Raw genomic sequence first — 18858 nt, forward strand, 5'->3', positions numbered from 1 at the left:
CATCCTCCCAGGGCTCCTCTAAGACCATGCATGCCTTAAAATGCCCATGGCAGGAAATACTTGTGGTGCCTCTCGAGGATGTCACCTGCTCAACCCTACATAGGGCCTTCCAGGACTTCCTCCTTTCGCCTCTGCAATGGATCACTTGCATCGTGTATGTAGTGTGAGTTGCTGCTCTTCCTGCATTCCTGATCCTGATTCTGTTCCTGAGCCTGTCTTGTCTCTCTAGCCCAGTCTGTCTCATCCCTCCACCCTTGTCTCATCCAGCCCCTGCCTTTCCTTCCTGCCCATTCATGTCAGTCCTTTTCTTTGCCTCTCATACTTGCCTTCGGACTGACTTCTGGATTTGACCTGAGCCTGGACCTTGACCATTCTTGCCTGCAGCCTGCCTATGACCCTTTTCTGAATATTGACTATTCTTGCTTGCCGTTTGCCATAGACCCTTGCCTGGACATTGACCTCTCTTTATTGCTGCCTGCCTCTGACCCTAGCCTGATACTGGACCTATGCTCTCACCTCCTTCCTAGAGACTCTTGCCTAAGCTCTGCCAGCCTCTGGAGCCCAAGGGGAAAGAGGTTGGAATAGGTGAAGCTCCTGATCCGTCTCTTCCTAGCCTAGCTCTGTCATTTGTCGGTGAAGACCTACAGGGCCTTCTCCATAGGTTGAGTCAACCTTACCACAGAAACAAGAGTCCACGAATCTTACAAGAATTTTCAGGAATTTTGAGAACCTACAACATATACCTTTTGAACATATCTCTAGGAGAAGCCATAGCGACAGAAAGAAAATTCACAAAGCATAAATTCTTGTGCCTTAAAGAATTCTCCAAATTTTCAGCTTTATTGGAAAGTATTACATTATCTTTAATCATGTTTTTTTGTAGAGACTTAATCTGAGATAGACTTGTTTTAATTTCAGACAATTTTGAAACTGTCTCTTCCTTAGAATTTTCCAAGGAGCTATATGAGATTCCAAAGATTGAAAATTGTTCTACAGAGTTCCAACCTGAGTAGTAATCAATTTTCCAAGACCCTCTATAGCTTCCCAGATGGTCTCGAGAGCAGGCCTCATTAAGGAAAAAAATCTCCTGCGAAAAAGTAATTCCTGCTGAGGAAACAAAGAGAAACAGTACCTCTATCCAGGCCTAGTTTTGTCAGTAGGGACACTAGGCCTGTGCCTAGGGCAGCAGAAATCTGGGGAGACAGCAGGCTAGTTGAAGATTTGCTACCTTCCAATAAAAATAATATCAATTATACTAATATAGTGTAAAACTACTTTAGTTTTATAATATAATATAAAAAATGGAAATGATTGCCAATTTGCTTCAGAATTTTTAAGTTTTTGAAACAGGATCTACCCCTAAGCTGCCACAGGAAACTAGGGGGGACTCTGCCTTAGACCTTCTGCCCCCTGTTGTCCAACCTTGGGAGGGGGGGGGGGAGGGAAGAGGGGGATTATAGCACCAATAGTGCCTGTGGCACCAAAATCCTAAATCTGTCACTGCCTCTCTCAACCTCCTCCTGCAGTGCCACCGCCACCCTATGGAGGTGAAAATCAGCCACTGGATCAGCTGGAGACATTCTCACTGCTGGACTCAAAGATGCCATCAAGCCAGGGAAGGATGGCGGCAAATCTACCCCTCCAGAACTCACCAACAGCATTTCCATCAACGGTGCCATACCCCAGAGCACATGAGAATCCATTGGGCTGGACAGAGTTGGGCTGCAGGGAAAGCCACCAACCTGCCCTTCCTCTTGTGATTCATAAAAGGTAATAAAACACTGTCATCATTTTTATAGTCTGCTTTTCACGCTTTTAAGTAGATTACATTCAGGTACTGTAGGTATTTCCCTATCCCCAGAGAGCTTACAATCTATGGCCTGGATTTATCAAAATGCGGTAAATATCACATGCAATGTGAAAAGGGGCATGTTTTATGGTAATAGGGAGTTTATTGCAATTTGCGCTAATACCTATGCGAAGAGCTAAGTTACCACAAATTGCAATCACTTGGAGATAAGTGCCAGAATGTGGTATTTCCTACATACAACCACTGGGGGGACCACTACCAGGGAGAGAAAGAGACTAGCCATAATGCCCTGACCCTAACTCTTCCTCTTTTTTGGATTTGGATCACACCATACGATATGGTGCTATCGCATGCGTTAACAGTGCTTTTCACATGCGATAAGCCCTTAACGATTGCGACAATGCCTTAGCGCATTTTGATAAATGAGGGGGTATGTTTGTACTTAAGGCAACAGAGGATAAAGTGACTTGCCCAAGGTCACAAAGAGCAACAGTAGGACTTGAACCCCTGTCTTCTGGTTTGTATCCTGCTGCTCTAACCACTAGGCTACTCCTCCACTGCCGCTTAGCAGCTTGCTGCCACAATCTTGGATCCCATCTGATTTTCAGATACTGTTTCCACTTGAATTCTGATTGCAGGACTTGCAGTCATCTGAGGCTATGCCTTTTTATATTTTTTTTTAGGTAGCAGTTCCTGATGTCGACTGGGTGATTTCTTTCTGACAAAGTGTATTGATTTAGTACTTCCTGTTTTGCCCTTGTTGGACATTTTGGGGTAGATACTCAAAGTTGGCCGTGTAAGTAATTTAGCTGGTTAAAATGAATCCAGCTAAGTTATGATATATACTCAGCAGCACAGCAAAGCCGCTGAATATACGCATATATTTGCGCATTTTGCCAGATAAGTCTATATTGGCTAAGTTTAGAGCTGCTCTATGAGGCATCTAAACTTAGACGTAAACTTATCTGGCTAACGGCAAATATTGATAGCTAGCCGTATAAGTTATACGGCTAACTCACTCTGCCCCCAATCCAATGCACTTTTTGTGTGTGTAACTTTTAGCCGTATAAGGCACTTATACGGCTAAGCAGTGGCCACTGATTGTAGGCACATATTCAGAGCCACTACTTAGCCACATATGTCCCGCTAAATAGCACTGAACATGTTTTGAATATCTACCCCTTTGAAGCTAAGACTGTGTTCTTTTTTTTTTTCTTTCCTCCAGATATCCTGTTGACTGTTTCTTTGAAAGTTCATGTTTTCTCTATTTCTTAGAGAAGCAAGTTTGGTGGGCAGGATATGGAGAGGAATTTAGAGGGACAAAAGATTTGAGATAGAGTTTTACTTTAAAAAAAACTGTATTGAATATTACAGACAAATGCTTACTACATTTAAACATTAACTGCAAAATAAAAATTAAACTTATAACTAATAGAAATAAGTTTTTCTGTTAATAAAAATATATATGCAATATAAAAATGAATAAATGCTTCTTCAATAATTGTAGTTGTATATCTACATAGCAAAGCAGAGCTAGGCATTCAGCTAGCCAACTAAGCATGTATGACGTAAGGCATTGTGTTTATATGTATTTGAGAACAAAAATCCTCTGAAAATTTGCTATCAATGTATCAGGATACTAAGACTATATATTTTTGACAAAAGATTTTATTTATTTTATTTATTTAAAGCTTTTCTATACCGGCATTCATGATACAATCATATCATGCCGGTTTACATATAACAAGGGGTGCAATAACTTTCTTTTAACCAGTGTCGAGGAAGTAAAAAGTTACAATATAACAAGGTTGTTGAAACTGGGAAGGAAAGAGACAGGGAAAGACAAGAATTATATAATCTTTACAGAGGTAGCTTATTTACATTGTGCCGTAATGTCCCTTAATGGGAATTATTTACATTGTGCAGAAGTGTCTCTCAGTTGTGCAGTAAGGTCTCTCCATGGGTATTACCGTAGTTTCTCTCCCTGCCGTAGGATCTCCCCCTGGCTATTAGACTCGGGAAAGGCTTGTTTAAATAGCCAAGTCTTGAGCCTTTTTCTAAAGGTTAATAGGCAAGGTTCAAGTCTAAGATCCGGTGGTAGGGTATTCCAAAGAGCGGGGCCCGCTGTAGAGAAGGCCCGGTCTCTGAGAGCAATATGGTGTGTGGATTTAGATGGTGGAACAGTCAGTGAACCTTTGTAGACTTCTCTGATGGGTCTGGATGATGTGTGTAGTCTGAGGGGGATTTGGAGGTTGAGCAGGGCTTGGGAGTGGATTGATTTATGGATGATGGTGAAGGACTTGTAGAGGATTCTGTAGTGTATTGGCAGCCAGTGTAGATTTATTAGAATGGGAGAGATGTGGTCTCTTCTTCTGGTATTAGTTAGGATTCTGGCAGCCGAATTCTGAAGTATCTGAAGTGGTTTGATGTAAGAAGATGGGAGACCTAGCAAGATAGAGTTGCAATAGTCTATCTTGGAGAATATTACGGATTGTAGGACTGTTCTGAAGTCCTGAAAGTGTAGGAGTGGTTTCATTCTTTTGATTACTTGCAGCTTGTAAAAGCAGTTCTTGGTTGTATTGTTAATGAATGTTTTTAGCTTCAAGTGTTTGTCTATTAATAATAAAGTTCAGTAATAAAGTTCAGTAATAAAGTTTCAGTAATAAAGTTTCAGTAGCTAAGGCTTTGATTATATTTTTATGCTAACATGTGTTAAGACCATAAATTCATGGTTTTAAGATTAAGATTAAAGATCATCAACAAATGAAATGGTATAAATATAGTCAGATTTAAGTGCTCAGGGCTGCCATTCCAACTCATGGAAGTCTCGAGACCAGAGGCAATTAAGTTGTATTGGGTAAGATAATCATCTCTAATTCTTTTTTCTGTATCTAAATAAGACTTGATCTAATACAAGATAATTTTCCTTTTGTAAAATAAAACCATATTCTTTTTAAGAATATTTCTCTAGCTGATTTTTTGAGTTATTCACTTCTCATAAATAATTAATTGTTCTCAAACCAACACGTTATCTCTAATGATATGTTAAACATATGTGACATGGGGATCAAAGAGAGGGAGTAACCTATAAGAGAACTCCTTATTAACGTTTTCCTCACTTAGGTCCACTTAACAGAACAGAACCCAAGACAACATAAACTTGACTGTGGAATCTGCAATAATGGCTCTGTTTTCTTTATGCTATGTGCTTCATATCAAGGGCAGCAAAGTACCCATAGATATTAGTAGTAAACTGGTAGATCCCTTGTACTAGGTATGGAGACAGACTATGTGAGCTCTCAAAGGCTCTATCAGGTTAACCTCTTTTATTTATCAATTCAAGGAAATCTTAATTAGGATCATTCAGATTAGGCATGTTCTGAGAGGGGATCAAGGGTGGGTCTATCATGAGGCAGGTTGAAATGGCTGCTTCAGGTGGCAAAGTTTTGGAAATGGCAAAATGTGCCCCTGCTCCAAAACACTTCTGTGGCGGCCAATTCACCTTGCTGAAAAGAGTGGCTGAAGCAAAGCCCAGTCTGCCTCAGTCTAAAGGCCCAGTGGGGCTGCGGAGGAGCCCATTCTTCTGTAGCTCAAAAATTGAAGGATGGGGCCACAGCAAAGCCTATCCTGCTGCAACCCTAAGAAGAGCGAGGGAGGCACTGAAAGCATGTGTGCATGTGTGTGTAAGAGAGAATGAGAGCCTGTATGCATATTTGTGTAGGTATGTGAGAGAGAAAGAATGTGTGAGTGAGTGCCTGCATGTATGTGTGTATATTAAGAGAGATCCTATATACATATGTGCATGAGTGTTTGCATGAGAGAGAGGATGTGTGTGCATGTGTGAGAGAGAAGCTGTGAGTGAGTGAGTGTGTGTGTGTGATGAGTGGTGTGGGAGTGAGCCCTTTGTGCTGTGGCAAAATTGAAGCAGCCTTGTAGGCAAGCCTATGAGGCCTATGCCGACAGCTGGCGAATGCGCCCTGAAGTAGGACAGACTGAAGCTTCACCTATACCAGCTGCCTCCCCTGCAGGTTGAGCCCTTGGATTCTGCCCGCTGTCAGGCAGATCCCTAGGGCATTAGAGTGAACAAGAGTCCAAGGGCATGCTGGGATCAGGACACGCAGCAGGCTGGAGATACCGGGACAGACCAAGGGTCGTGGCAGGCAGCAAGCAAATGTGGTCAGTTCCAAGCAAGCAGTCAAGTCCAGGTGGCTGGTACTTGTAGTCAGATCCAAGCAAGAGGTCAGGTCCCTTGGCTGGCAGTCATTATCAGGTCCAAGCAAGAGGTCAGGTCTAGGAAGTCAAGCCAAGGATAACGAAGACACACAGGAGACACTATACAAGACAGACCGGGCAAGGCAAGACTGGATGAGACAGGCAGGGCAAGGCAAGGCTAGATGAGGAAGGCTGGGCAACGCAGGGCTGGACAAGGCAGGCTGAGCAAGGCAAGGCAAGGCTAGATGAAGATGCAGGAACAAATAGGATCAATCAGTAACATAGGAGCAATACACACTGCTACTTAGGCAGGAGACCCATTGCTGAGGTATCATAGGACAGGCTTAAGTAAGAAGAGCCCATGATGTCATCCCAGGACACTGTGGGGACATTTCCCATCACAGGCTCTTTAAGATCCAGTGCACGCGCATAGGAAATTCCTGAGCAGGAGGTGCCAAATGTAACAGTGTATGTGTATGAGAGATCGGGTGTGCATGTGTGTATGTGTGAGAGAGGGAGTGTGTGCAAGGCTGGTGCTAGCTTTTTTGCTGCCTTATGCAAACAATTATTGTGCTGCCCCCACCCACCCACCGTGTCCTCCAGTTGATTCATCTCCCTCCAGTAATCTAAACTTAAAAATCCGATATTTCTTCCTACCCAGGTCCCCCCCCTTTCCTTTGGAACCCATGGCCAGTGCAAGGGTATTAGATGTTCTAGGAGAACTTTAAAGCCCCCCCCCCACCCCACCCCAGCTCTCTACACACACACGTACTTAAAAAGTATTCATTTATAACAGATTTTACTTTAAAAACAAATTCAGAGCACAGACTTCTAAGGTAAAAATATCACTTACAGCAACCTGTATGTTTTTTCATGCACTACTGTGGCACCCAAACCGAAAACCCCTGCAAAAAATACCCATATGGTATTAAGCCTATTGTAACACATGTTGGATGTAGGCTTAACCCTCAGATAGCCTACAATATAGTAAACCTCCTATACCAAATCAGCACTAACTGCCAGCACTCAAAACAGTAACAATTTTATCTATGAAAAAGTAACACAGCAAATATAACACCAGATCCTAAATACCAATACCACCTCTTATTAGGGAAACAGAACATGCCAGGCTGCTATAGATCTCTACACAGAAACTATACGCTAGCAATTATACCTCCCTGCAGAACATAGACAGACCATTACCAAATTCAGAATAAAAAAGAGACCATAAAGTATAAATAAAAAATGTGCAGAAAAAAAGTTAACTGCAAATTACAACATGCACAGGCTCTGAATAGTGAAACAATGTAAAAACAATGTAAAAACCATATATATAAGGAAAATATTCAAGATAATCAAAATCCAATAATTAAAAACTCATATAAATTGATTTTTTAATTTCCCAAACACCAGTAAAATATTTCAAAACAGCAGACACATCAAAATAACACCAAATAATTAAAACTAATAAGGATTAAAAAAAAAAAAAAAACCCTTCTCACTCTCCATACCTGGGAAATTTCAATTTCCTTTCATCCTGAGATTGTTATGGATTAATGGGTGTGGGAGGGCACAAAAAACTTTCTCCTCTCTCTCATATATTCACACACACTTACTTTCTCTCATACCATATTTATGTCCCACACTCATACTTCCCTCTCTCACATGCACATAGTCCCTCTCCCACACATGCACGCACACACACACACATACATATATTTTCCCTCTCACACAAACTAACACATGCTTTCTCGCACTTCCCACACACACAAACCACCTCTCTCACATGCTCCTTCTGTCTCACACACACACAAAGATCTGGGCAGTCTCTTCTACACACACACACACACACACACATGCTCTCTCACACACATGGCCTCATCTTCTTTTCTTCCACTTACTCCCCCAGCAGCCCTGGGCCCACCTCTTCACTTTGGCCTCCACCGGGTCGGGATTGCAAGGTGGTCTTCTCTCCACTTTGGCTGCTGCTGGGATGGGGGTCACCGAGCAGCCCACAGTCTCACTACCTCAGCTCTTCTTCCCCTTTCCCTCACTATCTTGGTTCTTTATCCCACTTCCCCCCCTTCTTCCCTCCCTCCCTCTAGATATTCCCCCCTTCTCACACTAACTCAGTTCTTCCCCAACTCTGTCTCTCTAGAGATTCTTCTCATTCTTCTCCCCCCCTTTCCTCATTATCTTAGCTTTTCCCCTGCTCCCTTCCTCTATAGGCTCTCTTCTTACTCTCTCCCTCCCCTGATCATTCCTGCCCTCTTCTCACTCTTTGCTATGCTTTCCCCAATTTCTTCCTTCTCCTGCCTTCTTACGCAGTCATGCCCCACCTCTTTACCCTTCCCAGGCTCTTCCTCCTGGACAAAATGGAGCGGAGACTGTGGAGCTGCCTAGAAGAATTCAACCTGCCGGCAGCCTTAGTAGAGAAAAGGCTCCTGGTTGCCTGTGACAAAGAGCCTAAGGGAGGCTTGCCTGCTCAGATTTGGCATCGGATTGGACAAGGGCAACCCTTACCACTGCCTGATCTTATATATAAACCCGTGGATCTCCTGCGTGAGCCAGCAGCAGCAGCAGCAGCATTTCATTGACATCATCTCCTGCTGCTGCAGGGCAAGTCTTGCGAGAGAAGCAGTGAAAATTTGCAGCTCCTACTGTGTGACTGGTCCTGCAATAGAAGAAGACAGCTTCACTGAAACGCTGCTGCTGCTGCTGCTGCTGCTGGCTCGTGCAGGGGAGAGGATCCACATGTTGCTACATTGGATTGGGCAGGGATTTGGGTTACCCCGCTCTATTCAATGCTTAAATCGGAGCCTCCTCAGGGTATCCTATGCTGTGGGCGGCCCGGAGCCTTTTCTCTACTTGGGTTGCTGGCGGAGTAAATTCTGCCAGGCAGCCCTGCAGCCTCCGCTCCATTTTGTATGCTGGTGTCCCCAGACCATCGCCCCCTCAGAGTTGCTGCCCTGTGCAAATGCATGGCTTGTACAATGCATTGCGCTGGCCCTGAGTGTGTGTGAGAGCAAGGGTATACATACGAGAGAGAGAGTATGTAAGTGTGAGTGTGTGAGAGAGAGAATAAAGTTTGTGCAGACCCCCCCCACAATCCAGGACATTCACAGGGTGACTGGAAATCAAAAGATGACAGGTATGGCGAGCAGGGAATTTTTAAATTCTTAATAAGACCAATATTCAATAGGCCATTTAGAGGACAATTATCTTGCTCCAGTTAGCCAGAAAACTTGTCTTGAATATTCAGTGTGGGATAAACATCCCACTGAATATCCCTGATTAAAGTTATCCGGCTACCCTTAGCTGGATAACTTTAAATATAACCGGATATTCTTTTGAACATTGCCAGTTATGAATAAAATTATTTGGCTACAGTTAGCCAGATAACTTTACACTTAACCAGCTATATTCAAAATAATATAGCCGGTTCAGTTGCATTCTTATTTTTTAAAAAAATTGTACATCGCAGGCCTTCAAACCCAAACCTGTTCCCTATCCCTTCCTACTCTAGCTCCAAAGGCCTTGCAGGGCAGAACTTTCCACTCCAACCCCAAAGCGCCCCATCGCAATGTTTAAAAAACAGATTTGATGCCTGAGAGTCAATGCTGTTCAATTCCCTTCCTTCACTCCCCCGCTCCTGGTTCCTGATTTGTTGTAAAATATGATGCTTTCCGGGGTCACCCCCCACCAATGCCCACCCCAACCTTTTCCCTTTCACTCACTCTTTTCCCTGTACCTGAAAGTTTTGCATTATTTCAACCTGGATCGCAGTCAAGTCCTACTGTGATCTGGGTCTGGTGCTACTGTAATTGCTAAGCTACTATGATGGGAATGTGAGCGTATATCTTACCTTTGTCTTACAGTCCAGCAGTCGGATGGATTTGTCATTCACTTGTAGCAGCATCTCCTGTGTCCAAATCTTCTCCTTGGACTCCAGCTGGATGAGTTTTTTGATAGCATCGTCAACTGTTACAATAGCCTCACTCTTATCCATCACAAATGTGGCCAGGTGCTGGAAAAAAAAAGTCAAAATGTATCAGCTGGGGCAAAGCAGAGGACCTCAGTCCAAGTTTCCCCCCACCACATGTAGCTGGGATGCTGGTTTTTTATTCCTTTCTGCCCGCCTTTCCAGTTTTTTTCCATTTTTCTCCTTTGATGACCTCTCTGGACTCTTCCAGACACCCATTCTGCTGCAGGGCTGGACATAGAAGCTGTAAATTCAGCTTGAATCACAGCTGCTGCATAAGCACTTCATCCTACCCCAGACCAACTGCTTCTGTCACACTTGGGAATTCCAGCCTTGTCAGTTAAGGATATGAGTAGTAATAAAGCAGAGTTGCTTACCTGTAACAGGTGTTCTCACAGGTCAGCAGGATGTTAGTCCTCACATATTGGTGACATCATCAGGATGGAGCTCAATCACGGAACACTTTTGTCAAAGTTTCTAAAACTTTGACTGGCACCTACTGGGCATGCCCAGCATGGCACTAACCCTGCATCCAGAAGGTCCCCCTTCAGTCTCGTGTACAGCAAGAAGTACTTGCGAAAAATAAAATAACAAATCGCAAGCGAACCCAACTTCGTGGGGTGGTGGGTGGGTTTCGTGAGGACTAACATCCTGCTGTCCTGTGAGAACATCTGTTACAGGTAAGCAACTCTGCTTTCTCACAGGACAAGCAGGATGGTAGTCCTCACATATGGGTGAGTAGTGAGCTGAGGATGCCCGAGCAATGCACCAAATGCACCCAAAGACGTGCAACAGGCACAACCACAGGGGTGGATTTGGGTAGGAGGGCATCCTGAAAACCCTGAACGGGTCGCTGGTAGTATGTTGGGTAGTTAAGCTGAGAATAAGTTGCGTAGAACAGACTGGCCAAAAATAGAATCTTGCCTGCCAGCCTTATCTAAGCAATAATGGGCTGCGAAGGTATGGTGTGAACTCCAGATCGCAGCCTTACAAATATCAATAAGTGGCACCGAACGAAGGTGTGCCACTGAGGTTGCCCAGGCCCTAACAGAGTGTGGTTTCACACGGTGTTGTAGAGGAATGCCTGCTTGCTGGTAGCAAAATGAGATACAGTCCGCCAACCAGGAGGAAAGGGTCTGCTTTCCAACTGGATTTCCTAATGTGATGGTATCGAAAGAAACAAATAATTGAGTGGACTTTCTGTGGGCTCTAGATAAAAGGCTAAGGCACGTTTGCAGTCAAGGGAATGTAAAGCCTTTTCTCCTGGTTTTGAATGGGGCCTTGGAAAGAAAGTAGGTAAGATGATGGATTGATTAAGATGAAAATCCGACACTACCTTTGGTAAAAACTTAGGGTGTGTATGGAGGACCACTGTGTCATGCAGAATTTTAGTGTAAGGCGGGTAGGTAACTAATGCCTGTAATTCACTAACTTTGCGAGCGGTTTTGATAGCGAGGAGGAAAATCACTTTCCAAGTAAGATAGCGGAGATCGCAGGAGTGAAGAGGCTCAAACGAAGGTTTCATGAGCCGTGCTAAGACCACATTAAGGTCCCAAGCAGGACGCAATGGAGGTTTCAGGTGGAGCAAACCTCTCATGAAGAGTGTGACTAAGGGTTGTGTCGAAACAGAGACATCTCCCAAGCCGTTGTGGAAAGTGGCTACCACACTGAAATGCACTCTTATAGAGGAAGTTTTCAGGCCTGATTCTGACAGATGACAGAGATAGTCCAGAAATTTCACTGTGGAACAAGTGAAGGGGTCTATGGACATGGATGTGCACCAGACCGTAAACCTTTTCCACTTAGAATGATAAGACCATCTCGTGGAATGCTTTCGTGAAGCTACCAGGACTCGGGATGCCAATTCTGAAAGGTTAAGGGGTTGAAGTATTAACCTTTCAACATCCAGGCCATCAGCGACAGGGCTTGGAGGTTGGGGTGGCGCAGGCAACCGTTGTTCTGTTATCAGAAGCGGATCCTTCCCTAGAGGGATGCGCTGGTGAACTGAGGGGCTATCAGAATCATTATGCCCTTGTCCCTTCATAGCTTCATGAGAGTCTTCGATATGAGTGGAAGTGGAGGGTACGCGTAGAGGAGACTGCTGGACCACGAGAGGACAAAAGCATCCCTCGGCTGTGAGTGGTGGCTGCGAGTGAGGGCGCAGAAGTTCTCTACTTTGCGGTTGTGGATGGATGCAAAGAGGTCTATGTGTGGATACCTCCAACGTTGGAAGATTGTGTCTGCTACCGTAGGGTTGAGGGACCATTTGTGCGGATGGAACTGGTCCGCTAGAACATTGTCCACACCCGCCAAGTAGGTCGCTCTGAAGTACATCGAGTGGGAAAGAGCCCACACTCATATCTGTGCAGCTTCCTGACACAGAAGGTAGGAGCCCGTTCCCCTTTGCTTGTTGATGTACCACATCGCTACCTGGTTATCAGTTTGAATCAGGATGGTCTTGTTTGAGAGGCCATCCTGAAAGACTCTGAGGGCATATCTGATCGCTCAATGTTCCAGGAAATTTATCTGATGTTTGGCTTCCTCTGGAGACCAGGGACCCTGAGTCTGTAGGCCGTTCACATGAGCACCCCAATCTAGATTGGAGGCTTCTGTGGTTAGGATAATTTGAGGCTCTGGATCCTGAAAGGGAAGGCCTTGAAGGAGGTTGGAGAGCTGCATCCACCAGGCCAGCGACAGGTTGAGCTGCTTGGTAATGTGGACAATGATGGACATTGGATGGTAAGCCTGAGTCCACTGGGACTTCAGAGTCCACTGCATGACTCTCATGGCGAGGCGTGTCAATAGAGTGACATGTACAGAGGACGCCATGTGACCCAGCAAAATGAGGAAATGATGAGCTGTCGAATAATGCCGATTCTGGAGGCATTGTGTGAGGGATATGAGAGTACGAGCTCGATCCTGAGGGAGGAATGTTTTTGCCTGCATTGTGTTCAGGTCGGCTCCTATGAAGGATAGGGTTTGAGACGGAACTAGGCTGGACTTGGGGTAGTTGATCAGAAACCCGAGAGACAGCAACGTATAGATAGTTAGACATAAGGAGGCAAGTGCATCCCTTTCAGTCAGAGCCCTTATCAGCTAATCATCGAGATAAGGGTAGACATGGATGCCTTGACATCTGAGGTAGGCCGCGACCACTACGAGGCACTTGGTGAAGATTCGAGGAGTGGATGCTAGGCCGAACGGCAGTACCCGGTACTGAAAATGCTGGGGGCCAACCAGGAACCGAAGGAATTTGCGGTGAGACGGAGTGATTGAGATATGTGTTACGCATCCTGAAGATCAAGAGAGCAAAGCCAATCTCCTCTTTGTAGAAGAGGCAGTAGAGAACCCAAGGTCACCATTCTGAACTTTTCCCTCTGTAGATATTTGTTTAAGGCACGCAGGTCCAGAATTGGACGAATGCCCCTTGACTTTTTTGGGATAAGGAAATATCTGGAATAGAACCCGTGCCCCTGCTGGGAGAGGGGCACTGGTTCTATTTGCCTGGGATTTCAGGAGGGTTGAAGCCTCCTCCTCCAGATGAGAGGATTGGTTGGATGATCCCCACGTCGGCCGAGGTGGGGAGTCTGCTGGTACAGACAGGAAGTTGAGGTGGTAGCCTTGGGTCAGTACAGCAAGTACCCACTATTCCGAAGTGATCGTATGCCATATGTTGGTGAAGTGGCACAACTGACCGCCTACGGGTACGGACGGTAGAGGAAGTTGGCTAATGCTCTCCAGCGAGGAGTCAAAATCCAGCAGCTGGGCCTGGTGGAGGGGCTTGCTGAGTCTTCTGAGGCCGGGATTGTCTGGCTTGACCTTTCTGGTAAGGTCTGGAGGGGAGACCTTGAGTAGCAGGAGGATAATATCTCCGTGGCTTGAAGGACGGCAGAGTCTCTTTGGAATGTCCTTTTAGATGTGGACGGGAAATCAGTAGGCACGGACGAAAGCTGGCGTAACGTCTCGTGGTGGTCTTTGAGCTGTGCTACAGTCTCTTGAATTTTGTCCCCGAAGAGATTATCACCAGCACAGGGGAGGTCAGCCAAGCAGTCTAACTATTCATACGTACCTCTAGTCTCAAGTCAGAAGACTTTAGCCAGGCATACCGTCTTGCACTAATTCCCACTGCAGACACCCTAGAGGCAATGTTAAAAATATCATAGGCAGCGCGGACCTCATGCTTGCCAGCATCTAGACCCTTCTGAACCAGGGCATTCAGCTGATCCTGAAGCTGGTTGGGTAAAGATTCAGAAAAATCTTGGATCTTCTTGAACAGGTCTCTGTTATACTGGGTCATGTATAACTGGTAGGAAGCAATGCGAGAAATAAGCATAGATTCATGGAAAAAACGATGGCCAAATGTGTCAAAGGACCTCTGTTCTTTTCCTGGAGGAATCGAAGAATGAGGTTTAGAACGTCGTGCTTTTTTCTGGGCTGATTCCACAACCACAGAATGGTGATCCAGTTGTGGTTTTTGGAAACCACAACTGGACCAGGTAGGTGGCATCTGTCTTTCGATTTACCGGTGGTACAGAGCCTGGATGCTCCCAATTTCTCTTCAGCAAGACCTAGAGAACTTCATGAACAGGTATGGACATGATCTCCTTGGGTGCATCTACGAACTGGAGTACTTCCAGCATTTTATGTCTGGAATCCTCTTCTGTCTGAAGTTGGAATGGTATGGCTTCAGACATTTCCTTTATAAAATTAATAAAGGACAGGTTCTCTGGAGAAGAACGTCTTCTCTCCTCAGGGGGAGACGGCTCTGAAGGTAGATCTTCAGAATCCTGTGAAGAATCATCAGTCCATGGATCATAAGTTTGATCACCGGCTCCCACAGGATCTCCAGAGGGGAGTAATGGTACTATTCCTGAAGGATGAGGCCTAGGCATCGACGGCATCAGAGGTTGCACTGACGGCATTGAAGGTGGCACCGACAGCATCGATGGTGGCACCAAATAAGGATGATGCGGTATCGATGGCAGAATAGGCACAGATGGAACCGATGACATCGACGGGTGAGTCGGTGGCAAGATCCTAGACGGTGGTATTGGTATCGGTGTTTCTTCGTCATCCGATGACAAAGGTATCGGCGTGGAAGGCGGTGGACATACCGGTATCCTCAGTTTCACCAGTGGAAGAGCACCAATCAGCACATCCAGTCTGCCTAGCAGCGGTGCAAGCACCGTGGGTATCGGGTCGGTGACTGGGGCTGGCATCAGTGTTGGCGCCGATGGAGGTTGGAAGCCATGCAGTGCCTTACTGATGGCCTCTTGAATCATCCAATCCAATTCCTCGCGGAAGCCTGGGGCATGTATCCCCAGCTTCGGAGTGGGAGGCAATACTGGCATAGCTGGAGGGTCTACCGGTGAAAGTGGAGTCGCGGCTCCCTGCACCGATGAAGGTGGGGAATGCCTCGGTGACCCGGTCGCAGAGGAGGATAGGGCCTTCTTTGGACAGGATTTCTTTGTCGTGGCTCTGTTGACGCCAATGCCGAGGGCTTGCCTGGATAAGCGGACTGAGCCTTCCGATGACAGTGCCAACACTTTTCACGATGTTCTCCTCGGTCCTTCTCGTGAGGCGAAGAGGAAGAAGTCGACACTTTTGGAGTAGTCGATGCCGGTCGGACAGCACAGGTGTCCCACTGCTGGCGAGAGGTCGATGGCATTGGCTCAGACGATGTCAAAGCGGTTGATGGAATCGGACGTTTTGACTGAAAAAGAAACTCCATCTTCTCTGAGCGGGCCTTACGGCCCTTCGGTGTCATTTGGGCACATTTGGTGCAAGTTAGCATGTCATGGTTGGACCCCAGACATAATACACAAACCCTATATGGGCCTGTGATGGACATTGTCCGAGGACAGTCGGGGCACCGACAAAAACCCGATGCCATGGCTTCGACAAAAATTTAGCCGCGGTGCGATCGATGGCTGGTAGGCCCCAAAGGGAAAACTCGACGAGAATCAACCGCAAACAAGGGTAAAGCCTTACCTTTCGACCGCAGAGTACGGAATCGATAGGGGGACCCCTATGGGGTAGAATTTTTTGAAAATTTTGAAAGAAGTTCCGTGAGGAAAATTCTTGTCACGAATCTTTAGAGGGCTCCTTAACCCGCGTGGTTACTACTGCGTGGAAAAAAAGAGACTGAAGGGGGAATCCTGCTGGATACAGGGTTAGTGCCATGCTGGGCATGCCCAGTAGGTGCCAGTCAAAGTTCTAGAAACTTTGACAAAAGTGTTCCATGATTGGGCTCCATCCTGATGATGTCATCCCTATGTGAGGACTACCATCCTGCTTGTCCTGTGAGAAACAGCTGATATTCTATATATTTAGAGCTTTAAAAACCCGCTATGACATGGTTTGATTCCACTTTGGATTATGCTGGGAGTTCTGTTGGTTAGATCAGCCCAGGCTTGGGTCAGTATTTGAGCTTTCTGGTCCAGTTGGGATTTAATCAACTCATGATGAATATGGGGCAAGAGGAACTGCTGACTGAGGATTGCTGGTGATGACTGCAGTTTGTCCACCTAAGCTTAGACTTCAACCCAGCATCTAGCTCATGGAAGATCCATACTCCAGGGAGATAAGGCCAGTCAGAAGTGGGGTCAGGACTGTCTGGACTTGAGATGGCCTAAATAGCTTCTACTGCAGGTTGGAAAACCTAAATCAAATTGAGCAACTTTTCTCTCCCCCCTCCTCTCCCCTGCTTCCCTCCCCCTCTCGGACCCTTTTTCTCAGCATGAAAGAGTCCTGACTAGCCTTGCAGTATTTTGGATCTAGTCCTAGTAACCAAGAGGGACAGTGAATGACCTGCAGGTCATAGAATATTTGGAGAACAGTGATCACAATATGGGATCTTTTGAGATCTTTTGTACAGAAAGCACAAACAAGGAAAATCAAGACACTATATTTTAAAAGGACCAACTTTAAAATATGTAGAACTGCTGGCTAGGGTAAACTGGGAGGAAAAGTTGATGGTAAAGACATCAAAGAGAAATATGAGGAGTTAAAAGATTTTATCTAGTAGCTAAAATGTGTGTATACCAGGCCATCCTCCCAGTGTCTAGCATTGCCCTTGTTGCGACTGCCTTTGCATCCTGTTGCAAGCGCGGAGGTGTCGTCACTTGCTCTAGAGGGATGTGAGCCCTTGGACCATGGCACGGCTCAGGGGGAAGCCCCAAGATAAACACTGTTGGAGGTGAGAGTGTCCAAGCACGGGTAGGAGCTGGACCAAAGCTGGACCAGGATCGAGATGTGGACATCGAGGACTGGAACTAGGCAGGCTCAGACCTCCACTGGACCTGCATGCACAGGTAAGATCCAACAATGTAATGTAGCCCTTCTGGATCCGTCTCTTGGGAAAGACGAGTACGTGAGGCTAGATGGAGGCTGAGGGCAAGAACAAGATGAGACATAGAACTCAGGAACTTGGAAGACTCAGATGAGGACTTGAGGAACTTGGAAGACTCAGACGAGGATTCAGGATTCAGGCACTAGTACAGGGTGAGTACTGCACCACAGGTGCCCTAAACAGCCGCCCATGGCTGGTCACGGAATACGCTGAAAGCGAAGCAGACTCCAGGCGAGAAGATGGAGACTTGAAACTGGAAACATGACGAAGATTCAGGAGAGGCCTGCACCGAGGCGCACCCTACACAGCCGCCTGTGGCTGGTCACGGACCATGCTGAAGCAGAGCAGGTTCTGGCTTGAGTCTAGGGCATGGAACGAAGCAGAAACAAGAAACTCCGAGATCAGGAAACAGGATTCAAGACCTCAGGATTCAAGGATTCAGAAATCGGATTCAGGAAAGGACCTCGGTATTAAAAGCAAGGGCCTTCTGAAGACTTGAGCTGCAGACGTGAAGACAGGCCTTGTGCCATGAAGCACCCTACATGGACTGGTCACGTACCACGACGGTGGCATGCCAGAAAAGGTGGACAAGCAGGAAACCTGGAAGCAGGACAAAGAGCCGGAGATGGGAACATCAGGACCAGGACTGGAACATCAGGAACATGGAACATCAGGAACACCGGAGAGACAACAAAGGAGTTTTGATGAGGACCAGGAACATCCAACGAAGACCAGGAACATCTAGACCCAAGGAGACCACGGAGGACTTTGACCGGAAAGAAGAAGCATGGACGACCATGAAGATCCGATGCGAAGGCTCTGAAGAGAACAAACAAGGCCCTTTTATAGGGCTGGACATGGCACAGGAAGATGACATCATCTGTTGGGGCCATGGGGCTGTTCCTGTTGCTGGCCCTTAAAATAATGTACAGATGTACAGAGGCGCACACATCTAGAGGAGACAGATGGAGGAGGAAGTTGGCGTCGGTGGCGTCCCTGCCACGAAGATGTGGAAGTAACGGTGACGGCCCTTCCTACCGTGGACAGTGGTGGTAGCTCCATGCTGTAGAGGGAAGCCACAGCAGCGGCGGTGGTTGTGAAGGAGGAGGAAAGATGGACGGGCACCTGCCCAACCGGTGTGGCAGGCAGTAGAGAGGTGACAGGGGCTGCTCGCAGTTTGGGCCCCGTGAGCGGCAACCGTAACAGCCCTGACAACTAGCGTAGGTTAATGATGCTGCTGTCAAAGCAATGATGGACACTTAGCTGAGAGGATGAAGCTTATGACTTCCCAGCTAGCCTCTGGCTTCTTTTCAGGAGGAATTTTTTTTTGTGAGGGAGGGATAGGGGTTTTACCAATGAGTTCCACTTTGGGTGGGTGGATGTGGAGTGTTGGCGTCGCAAGAGATTCTGGCTTCTGATGGAAGGGATGATTTTGGTTGTGGAGTGGAGAGGGAATGGAGAGGAGAGAAGGGGACCTCTGGCCCAATGTGTTTAAAGGAGTGG

At 46.3% G+C, this 18858-nt stretch overlaps 1 protein-coding gene across 1 annotated transcript in view; it reads right to left on the reverse strand.

The window, feature by feature from the left end:
• Positions 1-18858, reverse strand: part of EPS8L2 (EPS8 like 2) — a 423360-nt gene that overhangs the window by 169788 nt on the left and 234714 nt on the right. The window contains 1 exon segment of the mRNA XM_029582244.1: positions 9888-10049. Coding sequence (XP_029438104.1) covers positions 9888-10049 — 162 coding nt within the window.

This window comes from Rhinatrema bivittatum, chromosome 17 (assembly GCF_901001135.1).
Source record: "Rhinatrema bivittatum chromosome 17, aRhiBiv1.1, whole genome shotgun sequence".
Taxonomy (NCBI): Eukaryota; Metazoa; Chordata; class Amphibia; order Gymnophiona; family Rhinatrematidae; genus Rhinatrema; species Rhinatrema bivittatum.